Source organism: Anomaloglossus baeobatrachus, chromosome 1 (assembly GCF_048569485.1).
Source record: "Anomaloglossus baeobatrachus isolate aAnoBae1 chromosome 1, aAnoBae1.hap1, whole genome shotgun sequence".
Classification (NCBI taxonomy): Eukaryota; Metazoa; Chordata; class Amphibia; order Anura; family Aromobatidae; genus Anomaloglossus; species Anomaloglossus baeobatrachus.
Genome location: NC_134353.1, coordinates 73,248,267 through 73,268,637, shown reverse-complemented (window position 1 = coordinate 73,268,637; position 20,371 = coordinate 73,248,267). Strand labels below are relative to the sequence as shown.

At 42.9% G+C, this 20,371-nt stretch overlaps 1 protein-coding gene across 1 annotated transcript in view; it reads left to right on the top strand.

The window, feature by feature from the left end:
• The window catches only part of SH3TC1 (SH3 domain and tetratricopeptide repeats 1), a 78,435-nt gene extending 59,455 nt beyond the window's left edge, over positions 1-18,980 (top strand). The window contains exons 12-17 of the mRNA XM_075333267.1: positions 864-1,044; positions 5,140-5,290; positions 8,027-8,149; positions 12,404-12,554; positions 16,215-16,411; positions 18,326-18,980. Of these exons, the coding sequence (XP_075189382.1) occupies positions 864-1,044; positions 5,140-5,290; positions 8,027-8,149; positions 12,404-12,554; positions 16,215-16,411; positions 18,326-18,574 (1,052 nt within the window). The 3' untranslated portion in view covers positions 18,575-18,980. The remainder of the gene's footprint in view (positions 1-863; positions 1,045-5,139; positions 5,291-8,026; positions 8,150-12,403; positions 12,555-16,214; positions 16,412-18,325) is intronic.
• Positions 18,981-20,371: the final 1,391 nt, after the last annotated feature.

Below are 20,371 nucleotides of genomic sequence, written 5' to 3'. Positions count from 1 at the left end.
ATCAGCACTGATCTGCATCGCTGGGACACCACTCAGCTGTAAGGATGCTGCATTCATCACACAGTGTAGGGGGACAAGAGACAGCACAGGGGGACAAGAGACCGCACAAGGGGACAAGAGACCGCACAGGGGGACAAGAGACCGCACAGGGGGACAAGAGACCGCACAGGGGGACAAGAGACCGCACAGGGGGACAAGAGACCGCACAGGGGGACAAGAGACCGCACAGGGGGACAAGAGACCGCACAGGGGGACAAGAGACCGCACAGGGGGACAAGAGACCGCACAGGGGAAGAAGAGAGCACAGGGGAGAGAGCGCGTAAGGGAAGTAGAGAGAGCGCATGGGGAGAGAGACAGCGCACGAGGGGGAATTATATTTATGGGAATTGTATTACTTATAACGTGGATATATATATATATATATATATATATAAAAAATATATATATATATATATATATGTATTTATATTTATATACTGTATATATATATATATATATATATATATATATATATATACACACACACACAGTATATAAATATAAATACACATATATATATATTTTTTATATATATATATATATATATATATATATATATATATTATACATACAGCCCTGCATCTTCTATATTCTAATAATGAATCGCGGTATGTGTTAAAGGGGCACACTGGGGCTCTTTCGCCCAGGGCCCACAAAAACCTGGAACAGCCCTGACTATTCCCATTGAATCCTAAAAGACCATACATCTATTTTTTACATCTCCGTAGACTTTCTTAGATGTACATAAAATAAAAAGTCATATTCTTATCTTTTTTTGAAGATTTCTTTGATGTGTAAGTGTTCTTTTTCACTTTTTCGGTCAGGTCAGCTTCGTGCCGTCCAGCTCCTGTGTCATTTTTACAACACTCTTGCAGTAAATGAGGCTCAGTGTATCATTTACAATGAATACCAGCTGACCTTGGCCAAGAAAATGTCTGACAAAGTTTTGGAAGGTCAGGTGCTCGAAACAATTAGCCAACTGTATCTATCATTAGGTACCGAAAGGTAAGTAGGGCAATAGAGATAGAAATCAATGTATTTTATGAACCATGTAACTGTGATGATCTGTGTTGCTGAAAAAGGACAGAAACCAATAGTGGTAATGCCACAGTGTGTAGTAAAAAGGCTATGGACAACTCGGTGAGACATTTTCAATATCTCTTCCATTTTTGGCTTTGATGTTCTGATCTATGTTTTGCGCAATCCAGATTTTTTAGGAGTCCTTGATAATATTCTGATCACAAAGTGTTTTCCTGTTGGGGCCCTCAACAATGAGCTAAGAAAAGGTTGTAGAAGGTTGTAGTCAGTGTTTAACCCTAGAACGCTCAACCATAGAAATCTACCATAGAAAACAAGTGACCTAGCAGGCCTGCGAGGCCCCAGGTATGCATTCTAGGGTTAATACAGCTCCATCACAAGAGAATATGAAACAATGTACATTCACGAATGGGCTGTGTGTCGCTAGCCACTACATGGGCAAGTTGTGAGACAGGATAGTCAAATGTTCCCAGGTGAGGTACCAGGAGATCACGTCAAGATTAAGGGCATGGGCATAGTTAGGTCACGGTCCGGAGTGAGAATATCTGGAGCGTAACGGATCAGATCAGAGAGACAAGGTAAAGGATGGCCATATAAAGTCAAAGGTTAGGCAGCAAAAGATCAATTTTCAGAGCATATATACAGGAGGCCAACTAGCACCACTGAGCAAAAGGCTAAGACTGGCAGTGTTCTGGGACTGACTGCTCTGCTAAGTAGCTGGGCAATCAAACTGAACAGGTCACACCTGGTAACCCAAGACCTCCCAGTCTCAGATTGGATGGCTGAGCTGTCACTGAACACATCATCAGCTCAACCTGCCCCTGCCCTTGATTGGACAACTGAGCTGTCAATTAGCATACTAACAGCTCAGCACACCCAGAATCTATTGCATCCAAGACACACAAGAGGAATCGTGACAGGCTGTCTGTATGATGCAGGACATGCTATATTCTCCAAAATGAGAGTTGTTCTTTATAACCACATTCCACTCAGACCAAGAGATAAGGATCTACAACAGAGGACCACTCTCGATATAGCCTAACAGAGCATATTAAAATGGGTTTAAAGAATTCAAATGAAAGGGGGCTATTTACAGGGGATTAATGTTCGTGACGCCACCCGTGGTTCGCGGTAAGGTGAGTACCGCCTCTGCCGATGGGAGTACGCGGGGGAGATGGAGTGGGGCAGCCAGATGACGTTCCCTCCACGGGTAGGGGAGGCCCCAGGACTCTGGACAGTGGAGGCGTAGGGGAGCGTGGTGCAGGCCAAGCAGGGAGATTCAGGGGAGAGCGTACTCACTCAGGCCTTATGGATGTTGGTGCGACCATTAAGCAGACTCTGACACAGAAGTAAACTAAGTCTCTGGGTGCCTCTGCTGCTTCAGGGGGAGCTCGTCTGGGAATCCATCCCCGTGGGTATTGCTGATGGTTCTGGACCTGCCTCCATGCACTAATTTAGAGTGTTCTGAGTGACCCCTCAGCCTGAAGCTTTCGGGGTCCCGCTCCCTACGATTAGTTAGAGGAGCTGTGCTCTCGATGGCTGACACTTGGGATCTCAGTGGGCCGCATAAGCTGGAAAGCTCTATCCCCCTCGTTGTGTTGATGCTTTCAATCTCTGAGCTCTTGGGGAAAGTTCATAAGGAGACTATCCTCCACAGGTTTATTATCAAGTTGCGTGAAGCTACTCCCTGATCTAGGGTCCAGTACCCCGCCGTGCTCGATACTGGTTCGGTTACTAGATTTTCCGGTGCCAACCATTCTCCCAAACTAAGTGGGCACCCCTCTCCAATACCCTGCAACCAGGTTTCCAACTCCTCTGGTCCCAGACAACCATCTGCAACCTAGCCAACATCTCCCAGGGAGCTCCAACTCCCTCCAGCTCCTCACTCTCTGAGGTATACCACTGTTCTGACTCAGCACCTACCACCAGTCTGTTTGACCCCTAGGCGAGTGGCCCTGTTCCAGCTAGACCACCCACTGGTGTATCTGACAGGGTGTGGTGTGAGGTGTGGCTAGGATTTGAATGCTGATGGAGCAATACCAAAGTTTAGGATCCCAGTACCATGGGGGGGTTGAGCTCTGCATCAAAAGAGAAAGGAGTGCAGTACCCTGTGACACCCTGACTAGTTCAGGTGCGTCACATCTCTTTATAAGCTCACTTGGTGAGTTGGATTCCCTAAGCCATAGGTCCGCGTGAGCAACATGGACCACTTGCCCAAATCAAGTTTCGCCTGATTGGCTTCATCTGGGGCATGTCAACATCTTGAAGTAACCCTATCAATTTATAGCATCTGAAGTCAATATGTAATATCCAGAATCACTAAATGATATAACAGCTATGACGGGCATCAACCAAACCAACATGATATACACAAACAAACATTCTAAAGAAATGCAAAAAAATGCACAGAAACACAAATAAGATGCCCATTTTGAGCATTTTCTATACATTTGTTCATTTTTTATACGTTTGTGCCTATCTGTGCACTTGTTTATTTTGTATGTTTTCTGTGCATTTCTGTGAATTTTTGGGCATTGTGTGCGTTTTCTTTGCATTTATGTATATTCTGTACATTTTCTGTCTGTTTCTCCAATTATGTTTGGTTCCTATGGTAAGTGTTTCTGTGAATTTTGTGAGCTTTGTGCGATTTCTTTGTGTTTTTTTTCTTTCTCTTTACATGCATTTGGATGGTTTGATTGGGCATATGTCAGTATTGGTCATTCCCATCGTTAGATGTTATATCATATAGTGATTCTGGATGTTATATTTTGACTTGAGATGCTGTAAATTAGATAGGAAGTTGACACACCCCAGATTAAGCTGATGAAACTCGAGTTTGGCAAGTGTGCAATACACACATTGTTTGAATTAAAGAGGACCAACCACCAGGATTTTCATATATAAACTAAAGCCAGTGCTATACTGGTGCTATCATGCTGATTCTATACATACCTTTAGTTGTGAGATCGGATGTATACTTTATGAAATATAGGCAAGTAAAGTTTGTGACATGCACTGTTATTTGATTGATAGCAGCTACAGAATATCTAATAAGTGGGTCGGATTTTGCTAGTTATTCCCTTCCCTGTCTGCTGCCTGTCCTTCATACCCCCTGTCCTTCCTCACCCTCTAATAACATGATCCTGACACCTTCAGCTTAGTTTTTTTTCACCTGAATGGTGTATCTACAATTTACTTATCTCCTTGGCACATTTGTTCCTTTAGGCATGTCAATAATCCACATGGAATTTTTTTTTTTAGTATGAATGACTCGTAGAAACCCTGGTCACTTACATGGTATGCACATTGTCATCAGATTTGGCAGGAATATTTTGCACAGAACCCGAATCTAAATTCATGACAAAGTCAATCCATCTGAATATAGTCTAAAAATATACAGCAATGGTAGTAGAGTTTTGATAATGTCAGACTTTAGGTGTCACTCCGAGGCTAGGGAACACTCAGCGTGCGGAGCAACACAGAGGAAAAACCAGGGAAGATGCTAAGGGAGACCCTAGCGATAGGGAGAGGGGAGAGAGGTACCTCACACTCACCTATGACTGATCCCTGAACTCCCTAACATCACTAGACAAGATCTTTCCCCCATACATTGTCACATGCCTACGCCCTCGCTGACTATGAATTTAACGTGGCTAGTGAGTTGGTCAGCAAGTCACCTGTCCCACTACTACCAAAAAAAGGTAAGTTAAGACAAATGGGTGGGGAAAGCTACAACAAAAAGAACTCCTTGGTTCCTTCAGCAGGAAACTTCACAAATGCAACTGAAAGGACACCACAGCTATGCAGAGACAAGCTCCTTCAATGTGGCCGGTATAGAGAATATCTATCACCAGCATGGAGTAAAGCCAGGAGTGGGTATATATAGCGGAAGAATTTGTTTCCCCTGGTTGATGAAGAAGAATGTGGAAAAAAATCATAACACAAGAAAAAATCTTACCTAAAATTGATGATGCTATAGTTTTAACCAACTCACATGTTGACCTGTAGTTTATTGATCGTTGGTGATCGGCTGCTGAACATGTCCTCCTGTCATTTGTCTAGAGCCTGTAGATCGGCACTGGAATATACCAAAAGAAGTCTGGGCATTTTTATCGATCTTCAGTCTAAAGAGAGAGAAGCTCATGCTTGGTTAATGGCCGGGAAGATTTACTACATTCTGGGACAGAACGAGCTGGTGGATCTGTATATTCAGGTATCTATATATGTATGACACTGAGGATATAACGTTAAAGAGGTTGTCCACTACATTTATATTGATGGCCTATCCTTAAGCCTGCTTTACACGGGACGACTGATTGTGCGATTTCACAATCGATCGCACCCGCCCCCGACGTTTTTGCGTCACGGGCAAATCGCTGCCCGTGGCGCACAAACTCGTTTAACCCCCGTCACACGCACTTACCTTCCGGACGACCTCGCTGTGGGCGACGAACGTCCACTTCCTGAAGTGGGAGGGACGTTCGGCATCACAGCGACGTCACACGGCAGCCGGCCAATAGAAGCGGAGGGGCGGAGATGAGCGGGACGTAAACATCCCGCCCACCTCCTTCCTTCCATTAAGCCGGCGGGTGCCATGGGATGCAGGTAAGCTGTGTTCATCGTTTCCGTGGTGTCACACGGAGCAACGTGTGATGCCACGGAAACGATGAACAACCTGCACCCATGAAAATAAACGAGATTATGAAAGTTAACGACGAGTACACGACTCATGATTTGTGAGCGATACTGCGTCACTCAGAGGTGTCACACGAGACGACGTCGTGCGCTATGCCGGATGTGCGTCACGAAAACCGTGACCCCAACGATGCATCACACGATCCGTCGTCTCGTGTAAAGCCCACATTAGGATAGATCATCAATGTCAGATCAGCCTGGGTCCGACACTCAGCAGCCCCGCTGATCAACTGTTCTCGCTGATCAGACAGCCAGAAATTCTCAGTTCTGGAGCTGCCTCATCAACTGATAGTGGCTGCGGCCAGGTACTGCACATCCGCCTCCTGTTGATTTCAATGGGAGGTGGAGATCAGAAGACAGGGTAGCTACGGAACTGAGCATTTCCGCTGCCGGCTTGCACCGAGAGCAGCTGATCAGTGCAGGTGTTGGGTGTCAGACCCCGGCCGATCAGACATTGATGACCTATCCTAAGGAATAGGTCATCAATATCCTAAAATTATGGATTAATCAGTCATGTTTAGTGTGTCTAGGATGGGGGGAAAGCACTTTCAGAAATATTGTGGTCATATTCTTCCATTAGGTGGTTCCTGTGGGAAAATATGACAGAAATTAGAATTATGTCCTGTACCCATGTCCCCTTGATATAATTAGCCGGCCCCTCTCACCTGATTAGTAGGAGTGGTGAGAGATGTGGATGGAAAACCATAAAATCTATTCCTGGAGAAATTCATTGTCAGACCCAGGAGAAACAATAAGTATCAAAGAAGATCTGGCCAAATTTGCTCAGAAAATGCTTGAAAGACTCTCCTTATTAATTTCTATTGAAAAATAACATGCTGTTCTTAAGTTCAGACGTTTGAGAGGTTTTTTTTACCGGTTCACGTTTCTAAAAATGCCAAGTTTTTAGAAGAAGCAAGTGTACCAGGCTTCAGGTGTTTTCTCCATACTTTACAGTAGAAGTCATTGGGAAGGCTAAAAACAAAACAAAGAGGCCCAAACATCTTTCTGAACATTTTGCAAGAATACTTGCCTGAAACAGTGTTAGCGTTATAGCTATTGGATGTATTTCATAAAAGTGAGAAAATGTCCCCACTAGAGATGAGCAGACCCTTGGAAATTTGGTTCAGCCCGACTTTACATAAAGTTATGTTTGGGACTCGGACTTGACCTAAACCCCAGTGGAAATCACTAATTGGGCAGATTGGGTCTCCGTCCACATACAACCAGCCATAAACAGATCACTGCCAGGGGAAGATGGGCTGAGTGTTTCCATTTGTTATTATTTTTTGGTGCACACTAGATCCGATCATCCTATTATTATCCCCAGTGCCTTGTATTACCCTGATTGCCACCGCACCAGGGCAATTGGGATGAGCTGGGTAAGCGCCAGGATTGGCACATCTAATGAATGCTCCAATTCTGTGGCTACTATTTTTAGTCTCGGGAGGGCCCAATAAATATGAGCCTCCCCAGCCTGAGAATACCAGCCTCCAGCTGTCTGGTTTATTTTTCCTAGGTAACAAAATTGGTTGAAACCCCATGCCAGTTTGTTTAATAATTTATTTAAATAATTTAAAAAAGCCGTGTAGGGTACCTTGTATTTTTATACATAGTCAAGATGAAACACACAGTTGGGACCTGCAAGCTCCAACTTCATCTGATCTAGGTATCAACATACAGGGGACCCTATACCATTTTGTCAAATTATTTATTTTTTCACTCCACTTCGCAGACCCAGATAGCTAGTGTAAGGGCACGGGTCTATGGTGCAGTCTATCTGCAACCAATCACAGACGCTGTCAGAGGGTGGGGGAAGCAGTGAATATTTATAAGGTTTAATGAGCTGACCTTGAAGCAATGTGACAGCCACATGGAAACTCGGCAAGTATAATGTTCTGCTTTGCAGCTCCCTAGTCCTTACTAACACCTTTTCATAGCACTAAAGTTTGGGTCTCCATAGACTTATATGGGGTTTGCAGTCCGGGGTCAAGTCTTGGTCATGTCCACTCCTGAATTGGATTTTTTTTTTTAAAGTACAGCCGAACCCATCGGACCCGAACATCTGCGGGTTCGCCCATCTCTATTTATTACACATCACTAAATTTTTCAACATCTGTGGTTTGATTTCTTTGCCTGTGTGGATTGGATGGGATGTTATCGACATCTGGTGAGAAACTCATGTCAGTAGCACCTTTAGAAATATATTTAGTATTTCTACATATGAATTATGAATGAAGAATATTTTCCCTTCCAGGTAGCGCAGAACGTAGCTCTGTGTACGGGGGATCCACATCTCGGCATGCAGCTGTATGAAGCCAGCGGTGATATATTCTTCAATGGAGCCAGTGACAGAAATAAGGCAACAACCTTCTACAGGGCTAGTATACTCTGTTCTGTGTTACTGCTGTGTTATCTGTTCTACAGCTGGGATATTTTTTTGCCAGACCAATAATAGAAGATATTGAGAGAGATGAAACGTTTTTTTTCGGGGGCCTATAGCAGTCATATATTGGAGACATTGTGGAGACACATATGACGCACTCATGGGGTCGGAGGTTACTCGTCACCAGGCCGTTGTTCTTCTCCTGGGTCGCCGCGGTGACCTCGCCCGGTTCCATGACCCCGTCCGGTGTCAATAAAAGGTTGGGGATGATGGGGGTAGTTGTTCGTGACGCCACCTGTGGTGCACAGCCAGTATGAGCCGCCACTGCGGGTGCTTCTCTCTTCTGGAGTGGATGGTGATGCAGCTCGGGTGGTTCAGCTCCCCCCGGTAGAGCTAGGCCCCAGGAGGATGTTGGGAGTAATGGTACTCACCTATGGCAGAGGGATGCGATGGTGAGGGTGCCGGCAGGGATGAGACGACACAGATGGTGCAGTTCAAGTTCTTTACTCACTGGTCACACACTGCCGTTGGAGTACTGGACTACGCTGTGATGGGCTTCAGCCGATCCCGGATACTTCAAAGGTCTAGGCCGGTGGTTCCTTCTATGCATCTCCTTTCAATGGTTTCCCTCTACCCCAGCTCCAGGGCTGTGGAACGGGTCACGGGTGCCTTCATTCCTAAGAACCCGGGTCAAGCTCACAGTTCCAGACCACGGGTCCTGAACTATCCGTGTCCTTTCTTGCTCTGTTCCTTAAGTCCGTCCAGATGCAGCTGCGCCCGAAGCTAACTTCTGACTGAATTGTGTGTGGGATTGCGCCTAACTTCCCCTGTGGAAGCCCCACCTCCCACATTCCTGAACTAGTGGGCAAGAGGTCCCATACCTCATGATGGCCACCCCAGCACCTACCCTAGCCTGGTCCCAGTGACAGAACCCCCGTGTTATGTGTTGGATTTGTGTTTTGGTAGTGGTTTCCGGTGACGACCTCCTCCGTATCCGAGATGAGCACCACACCTCGGGTGAGGTGCAGTACCTTCTGGCGCCTGAAGACTCAGGGGCGTCACACATACACTTATTTTTGTCCACGGAAGTCTATGTAGACACCCAAAAATGCAACTTTCCTTTGTAAACAGAGGAAACGTGACGTCTAATACTCTAGACTGGAATCAGGTGCCGCACTGACAGCATTGAGTGAGCTCCATGGCTCAAAGTAACTTCTGCCGTCAATTTTGGCACAGCCACTGAGCTCAATTATTGGCTACAGTCTCGTCAACATTCGTAATGTTAGAGCTGCAGATGTGAATAGACACCAGGAGTAGCTGTGGAGACTCATCGCTGGACCTGGGGAGAGTGAGTAAGCAGAGTTAGTTTGATTTTTTTTAACAAACCAAAACTAGAAAATCCCTTTAAGAATCCTGATATATTCCTCTGATCCCTTTCTTTACTTTTGCTATATGTGTTTCCTTTATCAAACCATTTTTTGTATATACTCTCCATAAGGTTGTCAGTTTCTGAAATATTGGCATTGATATTCAGGCCTCATTCTAAACCACCTCGATCACTTACTTTTCCAATTTTTATGTGTTCAACATTGATAGATCATAGTTGCAAACCCTATGAGAGGGTCACAAAGGCATCTGGAACAAGGGGGGGTGGGCTTTCTGGATTTCCAAAGTAGTCTTTAGATGTCCTGGGTACAGTCAAAACATTTCCGGAAATCAGTGATTCTGTAACTGTCACGCACAGACTTGGGGAAGGTTCTGCGCATGACGGGACACACAACAGTCAAAGGGGTCATCACAACAAACAAGAGGTACACCGGGGACACTTTAACAACGGTGGGCCCTAGCACTAGGGAGGGGGATGATTTTACATCTCTTGTACTCATATGCAGCTGAACTGCACCCTGTATCCTACCAAGCCCTCTACAGGTTCCGCACCTGTCGCCGATCAGAATACCTGAAACCCTAGGAAGCCCTGTGATAACCCTGGCTAGTGAGCTGACATGTGAGGATCGCTAGTCCCATCGCTGCACTAAAAAAACATGAAGGGAAGATACAACAGACAGGGCAAACTACAAAGGGTAAGGTTCAACTTCACGGCTGCTGTCAGACACCAGGACTGCAGCCTACACTGTTCCCAACAACAAAAGGGCTCAGCAGTTCCTTCCACTTCCTGGCCCAGCTACAGAATGAAACAGAATAACCCGTGCCCTCTACTGGGAGATGTGAACATATAGAGTGGAAGGAAGTGGTCACCACTGAGCCACCTGAGATCAGGAGTCAGAAGCTGCTGGATAGTAAAACTGACATTAACCCTTTCAGCACCAAAGGAAAGGGAAATATGTTGAATATGCAGAATCTCAGATGGCAAAGAGTCTCTGGCCCAGATCCTGTCTCAATTCTCTAAATGCAGAGAGACGGCCGTGACAGTAACATTTTTTGCTCTCCGAGGCAGAACATTGGCGCAGAGTGGCCAGAAAAGGGTGTGCAGGGGTGTAAAATATAAAAGGGGCATGTTCAGAGTCACACATATAACATTTTCTGGATGCTAAAAGTTGCCCATTATGAGATTGGGGGACCCTAGCTTAGTGATATCATATCCAATGTAAAATACTTTTATTATAATAGTTTCTATTCAGCTTTTACATAACTGTTATTTTGCAATTTTGACGATTGTTACTTTCTTAGATGCTCAAACTTAGATGCTCAAACCTCTTCTATGTCATCTCCATAGCACAATGCAACACAAGCATTTTATTACAATTTTGCAAAACAGGTGAATATTCAGCAACCACAGGATACATAAGAGAATTAATTACCTTATTCTTCTTAAAATATCATCAAAAACTAAAGTCAAACACGTAAAATCAAGTCAATTAAATGGGTTTTCCACCTTTGGGGGACATTGTTTTTATTTAAATGCTTGTAATTGGGACTAAATATCATTTTTGCAATTGGGCATCATTAAAAAATGTGCACCTTTGGCTTTGTACAGCCTCTGTGTTACACTCCTTTGTGATTGTCCTGAAGAAGGAGTTTCCACTCCAAAACGCGTCACTCTCCAGGATTTGTCTTTCGTCATAATTTTTGCTGTCTGTAGACTGAGTTAAAAGAAAATCTGTCAGTCAGCTCGCTATGATGGTCTGATGGGGAGTTTATAACTCTTATTATACTAGGCTCTTCTCAGCTGATTTACGACCACATCAAAGTTAAATGTGCAAGAATACAAAGAGCATGTAAGAGCCAAATGGTGTAACTTAAAACAAAATGAAATCCAATTGCAAAAATGATTTTAAATGATTTTAGCACCAAATACAGACATTCCAATAAATAAAGAATGTCTCAAAGATGGACAACCCCCATCCTTATGGCTAGTGAGTGGTGGGACATTGTATATATATATATATATATATACATACAGGGTGGTCCAAAAGTAGGTGGACAGTATGTGTAATAGGGTTAGCAAACATGGTGTAAAGTGAAACTGACTCAGTTGCCCGTAGCAACCAATCAGATTCCACTTTTCACTCTTCACAGACTCTTTGAAAAATGAAAGGCGGAATCTGATTGGTTGCTAAGGGCAACTGAGTAAGTTTCACTTTACACCACGTTTGATAACCCTATCACACATACTGTCCACCTACTTGTGGACCACCCTGTATGTGTATATATATATATATATATATATATATATAAATATATATATATATGTATATGTATATATATGTATGTGTATATATATATATATATATATATATATATATGTATGTGTGTGTGTGTGTGTGTATATATATATATATATATATATATATGTGTGTGTATATATATATATATATACTGTATATATATATATATATATATATATATATATATATATATATATATATATATATATATATAGATAGACATATATATATATATATATACACACACAGAATAAGTATGAGAATGTCCACATTTTTTATATATTTATCATTTATATTTTTTTAAGTCACTTCTTTTATTGTCTTGTGGTTTTTGTTGACAAATTCTCCATAATGGCGCATTTACTCCATGTTCTGGAAAACAGAAACCCCACTCTCACAATGATGAACATAAAAAACCCCAGGTGAACACATAAACAAACATCAATTAATGGAATAAATTTGTGCAAATCAAAGACAGGCAAAATAAACACCAGAAATGAGACAAAAAAATGGTGCAAACACAATAATGAATTTGACCCTTTCTTTGTTCCTTACCATTCAGGACTGCGCTCTGCCGCTTGCTGTGAAGACAGAGAATGCGACGGCTGAACTACGGCTGAGTAATAAACTGACAGAGATACTGATGAGCATGAAACACTATGAGGAAGCCCTGGAACATGCGAAAATGGCTCTGGTCCTGAGTGTCAATTTAGGTAAAAATCACAAGTTCCATGAGTATAGGGGCCTTCCAACTCTATATCGACAGATGATGTTCTGGTAAGATATATCGGGCATGTTGAATTTTATCATGCCTGATCGTTGTGTTCTCAGGAAAGATAAAGAGGTGGATAGAAGCAGTCTTTTCCCAGCTCCCCATTGACAACACAGGCACGCTCAGTCAAATTGAACGTGCATGTGTATGAGGAAGTTAGGAGGAATAGTAACAAAAAAAAATTACTGTCACTTGCCATAAAAGCCACTGTTCTCCTGAATCCGGCGTTGTTTTTCCTTAGTTCCTACTCCCTTCCATTCCTGAGATATGACTCCTTCTTCCCCGTCTGTAAATCTAGTATTGTTATCGAAGGGGGTGTGGCACTCAGCTCTACTCTGTGGGCGTGTTCTTCACTGCCATGCCCTTTGTGGGGTAAAAAAGATTTGATTTACATACCAGGAAGAAGAGGTCATATCTCCTGAATGGAGACGAGTAGAATAAAAAGAAAAAATCACCGGACTCAGGAGAACAGCACCATTTACATAAGGTAAAACAAATTATATATTAATGGAAAGTGACAAATGCCCTTTAAGTGGATTTACAGATACCTGGAACAAACATATACTAATCTTTCCTAAAAAAAAAAAAAAAATATATATATATAAATAATAATTTTCAAGATCTCTGTTTTCTGTCACTGAATGGAGACATTATTGTCTACATCCAGAGGATGTATACCTGTATAGATCTAATAAATCTGATATCTGAATTAATTGTTATAGGTCTCTGGAATTAACTGGCTAGATATACAGCACAAATACCCTCTAACAAATAAAGGAGACTCTTATAAATAGAACACAGTAGGTCAGCGACTGTTACAGATCTGGCATAGGTACCGTGGGATTCAATTGACATCTCCGGCTAGAGCTACAGTGTGTACGTGTAGGTAAAGCAAGTCAAAGTAAATGTTGTACAATGTCGGCAAATGCAGCTTTGGGGTTTTAGCCTCTAGGTGTACAGTGCCTACAAGTAGTCTTTAACCCCCTGCAGATTTAGCAGGTTTGATAAGATGCAAATAAGTTAGAGCCTGCAAACTTCAAACAAGAGCAGGGTTTATTAACAGATGCATAAATCTTACAAACCAACAAGTTATGTTGCTCAGTTAAATTTTAATACATTTTCAACATAAAAGTGTGGGTCAATTATTATTCAACCCCTAGGTTTAATATTTTGTGGAATAACCCTTGTTTGCAATTACAGCTAATAATCGTCTTTTATAAGACCTGATCAGGCCGGCACAGGTCTCTGGAGTTATCTTGGCCCACTCCTCCATGCAGATCTTCTCCAAGTTATCTAGGTTCTTTGGGTGTCTCATGTGGATTTTAATCTTGAGCTCCTTCCACAAGTTTTCAATTGGGTTAAGGTCAGGAGACTGACTAGGCCACTGCAACACCTTGATTTTTTCCCTCTTGAACCAGGCCTTGGTTTTCTTGGCTGTGTGCTTTGGGTCGTTGTCTTGTTGGAAGATGAAATGACGACCCATCTTAAGATCCTTGATGGAGGAGCGGAGGTTCTTGGCCAAAATCTCCAGGTAGGCCGTGCTATCCATCTTCCCATGGATGCGGACCAGATGGCCAGGCCCCTTGGCTGAGAAACAGCCCCACAGCATGATGCTGCCACCACCATGCTTGACTGTAGGGATGGTATTCTTGGGGTCGTATGCAGTGCCATCCAGTCTCCAAACGTCACGTGTGTGGTTGGCACCAAAGATCTCGATCTTGGTCTCATCAGACCAGAGAACCTTGAACCAGTCTGTCTCAGAGTCCTCCAAGTGATCATGAGCAAACTGTAGACGAGCCTTGACATGACGCTTTGAAAGTAAAGGTACCTTACGGGCTCGTCTGGAACGGAGACCATTGCGGTGGAGTACGTTACTTATGGTATTGACTGAAACCAATGTCCCCACTGCCATGAGATGTTCCTGGAGCTCCTTCCTTGTCGTCCTTGGGTTAGCCTTGACTCTTCGGACAAGCCTTGCCTCGGCACGGGTGGAAACTTTCAAAGGCTGTCCAGGCCGTGGAAGGCTAACAGTAGTTCCATAAGCCTTCCACTTCCGGATGATGCTCCCAACAGTGGAGACAGATAGGCCCAACTCCTTGGAAAGGGTTTTGTACCCCTTGCCAGCCTTGTGACCCTCCACGATCTTGTCTCTGATGGCCTTGGAATGCTTCTTTGTCTTTCCCATGTTGACCAAGTATGAGTGCTGTTCACAAGTTTGGGGAAGGTCTTAATTAGTCAGAAAAGGCTGGAAAAAGAGATAATTAATCCAAACATGTGAAGCTCATTGTTCTTTGTGCCTGAAATACTTCTTAATACTTTAGCGGAACCAAACAGAATTCTGGTGGTTTGAGGGGTTGAATAATAAATGACCCTCTGAATAAACTTTTCACAATTTAAAAAAAAAAAAAAAAAAAAAGAAATAACATTCTTTTTTGCTGCAGTGCATTTCACACTTCCAGGCTGATCTACAGTCCAAATGTCACAATGCCAAGTTAATTCCAAATGTGTAAACCTGCTAAATCTGCAGGGGGTTGAATACTACTTGTAGGCACTGTATACTAGAAAGTTGCAGTTCAGTGACAGCAAGCAGCTATCTTGAAAATTCCATGGAACTAAACCGCAGTTGAGGTGGGGAGTATCATTTCGTCTATGACAGTTTTCAGTTCCCAAAAAGTCGCAATATTTGGCATGCGGAAAAAATGATGACCTTGGTGCCACTTTTCTAAAGATTTTCTAAAAATTGCAGACTTAGCAATCTTACTGGTGTAAACTACAGCAGAAATTGACATCAGCTAATACCTGGCAGAATTTTCATTTTCTGCCACGCGGACAGACCAAACGTGCGCAAAATCTATTAAAAGGATGCACCTATTATTTATAATTGGGGTATTTTACTGCAGCGAGCTCATGTATAATACATTCCAATATTACTAAGTTTCAAAGGAGTTGGTTTCAATAATAATTTTGCACCATTTTGCTTTTACAGGTTCTTTGTTTCACAGCACATTGAACTTTGATGTGGTCTGTGGTCAAAAATCAGTTGTGAGCAGCTCAAATATAAAAGACATTTAGAAAGTTAGAAACTCTCCCATTTTACCTTCAGAACGAGCTCAATGACAGATTCTCAGATAACTCATTTTGCAGCGAGTAATAGATAGTGTAACATAGAGGCTATAAAAGGCAAACGGTGCAAATTTTTAGTTAGAGCCTAGTTAGAGCCAGTAGTAAATTAATGATTTTTAGCCAAAAATATATCAATTTTAAATAAGAAAAATATGTCCCCAATGGTGGACAACCCCTTTAAAGTTAAATGTGTTGTAGAAGTTTAGAAAATATAGCTGCATTCTTCCAAAAACACCACCGTGTCCTCTGACTCTGTGCAACATTTCAGCTGTATCATGTTAATTTTAATGTAACTGAGCTGCAATACCAGCCATGACCTGTACACAGGTGTGGCACTGTTTATGGTAGAAAGCTGGCATCTATTTCCAATTATTTTTTTTACATCTCGAGATGTAATTCCTGAATGACTAATTTTATGAATCATGATAATAGTAAGCTTCTAGTTAATACTAGTAGATATCTGCATCTGCCATTACAGGGAATCAGCTGAATGAAAGGGTCTCCTATCACAGACTGGCTGGGATTTACAGCCACCTGAATCAGTCCGAACTCTCTGAACATTTCTACCTGAAGGCTTTGTCACTCTGCTCATCACCCCTGGAGCTAGAAGAGGAGGCTGTTTACTACATGAAGGTGTACCTGGTCTTAGGAGACATCATATTTTATGACCTGAAGGTGAGGGCCCTAATAAATGAGAACTTACTCTGGAATGTATACTTCTTTCTCTGTATGAGGGTGACCAATCATAGCCAGGACACATCATGCAGGGGAGAAAAGAACACGCCCTTCTCTACTTGCTGCAGCTACTGTGTAGAGATACGGCAGAGCTGAGTTATGTATCATTACAAACACTTGCAGATTCTTGTCATGTCACTGCATTGTTACTGTTTTGCTCCTAAAATATACATTTTAAATTTTATTATTTTGTTAGTATTTTGTAAATCCACCTTTGGCTTTTAATACTGCCTGACTCCTTCTGGGCTCTTGATCCACTTCAAGCATGTCTCGTCCGAAATCTGAACCTAGGTCTCTGCTACACGTTCCCAATGTTGGTGTATACTGGTTGGCTCACTTGGGTATGTATACAGCGTTTTATTCAAATCTCTCCACAAATGTTGAATTGGGTAGAGGTCTGGGGACTGTGGGGACAATCCAGCACCTCCACTTCATTGTCATTGAACCATTTCTTCTCCAATCTCAGTGTATGCTTCGGGTCGTTGTCCAGCTGGAACACTATGTCGACCTTTTCATACCCATACTACTCGATTATACGAAGTAACTCATCTTGTAGGATACTCACATATAGTTCAGCATTGAGACCATCATCGATCCTCGTCAAGTATCCAACGCCTTTGGCTGTGAAACAACCCCATATCATCAGGCTTCTTCACAGTTCCTTCAATTTCTCGATCCGTTAGCCCCTTTTTCCCTTGTTTCTTCCAGATCCATTTGCACCATGAGATCCTCATCTATTGACTTTCATCTCATCGCTCCAAATCACCCGTTTAAAATCTACTACAATCCACTTTTCATACTTCTTTGCAAACTCAAGCTGATGTTTCTTATGACGATAAGTCTAAAAAAAGAGAATGTGCCTAATAATCCCATAAAATGGTCAAAGGAGGCAGTCCTAGTTAAGGCATTTCACCCTGTTGTGGTTTTAGCCATTAACTTTTTTTGGACTTATTATTGCCCATTGGTGGCTGATGGGCGGTCTGGTCTCCACATTCAAGAATTCTGAGAGCAGGATCCTGAACAAGTCAGTGGTGAGTGTCTTTCTGGAACTTTTCTTACGACGATATTGAAGTGGAGGGTTCTTCACCATTCCAGACTTGTGTAATGTGTGTTGCACAATACTTGCATGGACGTCTGTGATCTCACTATTATGAAGCATACGAGCTGCCACTAGTGCTGGCCGTGTTTGTTGCACCAGACCTGATTTACCTTGTGATGAGCGACTTGGTGACTCCAATATTTTGCCTGGACGTCCACCTCTTGGCTTTTGAATGCACGGATGGATTCATTTCGTATTCTTCCTACTGTCATGTCCGCACATGATGCAGTTTGGCAATTTTCTTGACCAAGAGTCCGCTATCGATGAGCTGGATGATGCTGTTTCTCTTTTCTCAGGAGATTTTCTTCATGGCTGCTCCTCGATTCGAACCATTGACCTTTCACTTGGGAATCAACCTAATCTCTCATTCCCTAATAGCTCAGTGTGTTATTAGATTTTAATTTGCAGTATAGAGGAAAACAGATCTTTCCACCACCAGGAGCAAAACAGTAACAATGCAGTGACGTGACAAGAATCTGCATAATTAATCATATGCTAAATAGCTGCAAGTCAAATTTATGTATGAGATAGCCAAGATGATTGTCTATAAAATGAAGGTCGTCTCATGGTCAAAGCTGAGATATGGAGCCTAAAACTCAAAACTTCAAAACATTGTTACCCTTTTGCTCATCAGTGTAATTCTGCCCCTATAGATCTTATCAAGTTGCAGTATTCCTATACCTGGCTAGGTGTGAATGATATCTTTTGTTATAAGGTCAGGTTGTGACCTATGCTAATCCTGTTGTGTATTGTAGGATCCCTATGATGCCGCTGGATACTATCACCTCGCTCTGGCCGCTGCAATGGATTTAGGCAACAAGAAATCCCAGTTGAAGATTTATACCCGGCTTGCCGTTATCTACCATAATTTTCTAGTTGACCGAGAAAAATCCCTTTACTATTATCAGAAAGCACGGACCTTTGCCACCGATCTGAATGTGCGAAGGATAAATCTGTCTCCTGGGCAGCAATGCCAAACCCTAACGCGGACTCATAGTCAATGAAATGTTTCAATGAAAAGATTACTTTTATCATTTCCTATTATAAATTCTGGAATACTTTATAAATAAATCTAATTGCTAGAATCATTCTGTGTGTCTCAACGGGGGGTTGAAATTTCCCTCCAAGTCCAAGTGAGTATTTCTGTAGCATAAAAATGGCACCAAATACTCATCATGGGAATAAAGCCGAAAACTGAAGAATTCTGGAGTCTGGAATGATTGAGCTCGCCTACTACACTTGTTGCGCCATTTTAGCAATTGTAGACTTCTTTAAAACAAATCCACATGTACTTGAGCCACAATTGACTGACTCAGACCCTGAGTTTTTGTACTTAAGAATCTAATGAGCATGTGCAAAGGTCATTGTATAGAGAGGGTGAGAGGGGGAGTTGTGATATCTCCTTTTATTAAAGGTGGATCTTAGATTATCAGATGTGTATAAATGTCTTACATCACTCTGTTATGATAATGAAACTGCTGAAAATTCTTCTATAAAGTACTGTATTTTTTGGATTATAAAATGCACTTTTTTCCCAAAAATTGTAGGGGAAATGGTCTTACAAGCCAGATGTAGCTTACTGGTGGCGCTGGGGTGGTGGAGCTTGGTCATAGGAAGCTGGTGGTGGCACAAGTGGGGCGATGCTGCAGGACCTGGGCTGGGAGGAGGGGGTGTACTGGCAATATGAGACAGGCGCCATTAATTTCTCGGCAACGGATGTGATGAATATCAGGAAAATAAGCTGAAGCCTTATAAGCCGAATGTAGCTTAGAAGGGAGTGCGAGGGCAGTGGAGCGGGGTCATAGGAAGCCGGCGGTGGGGTGAGTGGGGCGATGCTACGGGCTCTGGGCTGGGAGGAGGGGGTGTACTGGCAGCGTGAAGCAGACACCAATAATTTCCCAGCAACGGATGTGATGGATTTCAGGAAAACGGGATCTGAGGCAGCGCAGACTGAGTTTTCAGAGAGCCAAGCTTTCAATCATGAATGAACCATCTACTTGAAGTCCATCGCCAGAAGATTAATGACACCTGCCTTGCGCCGCCAGTACAGCCCCTCCTCCCAGCCCAGGGCCCGCAGCATCTCCCTACTTGTGCCGCCATCGGCTTCCTATGACCCCATTCCACCGTCCCCGGTAACTTACATTCAGCTTATAAGATGCATCATAAGACAACAAGACGGACTTCATTTTTACATAAAAATATATTTTTTTCCCTATTTCCTCCCTTAATTTTGTGGTGCATCTTATAGTCCGGTGCATCTTATAATCTGAAAAATACACTATGTATTTAAATTAGCTTCCGTGGCCAGTGAAAAAAATGGCAAGATTGCAAGTTTTTCTTTTAAAATATTTTGTGAAAAAGATATAGTAAAAAAAACATTGTCGAAAGCTTTGAAAAACCTTTGTAAACCTTGCGGGCTTACAGTCTATAGGGAAGTGAGGAAGGCGTCAGAAGGTTGGCCGGTGGCAGCAGCTCCGGTGGTGATGAGGAGACAGCAAATTCCATCTAAAAGTTCTGAATGGGGTGGATAATCGGACGTGTTGGGTCACAGAATTCCAGACGATGCGGATACTCGGGAGAAGTGTTGGAGATGATTGGGTGTGATACATACAAGAGTGGAGGAGAGAAGGAGGTCTTTGAGAGGACCCAAGAGTACGTATGGGAAGATATGGGAAGATTAGTTCAGAGATATACGGAGGGGACAGATTATGGACAGCTTTATAGGTCAGTGTTAGTAGTTTGAACGGAATACGTTGCGCAACTGGGAGCCAATGAAGGGATTTACAGAAGGGAGAAGCGGA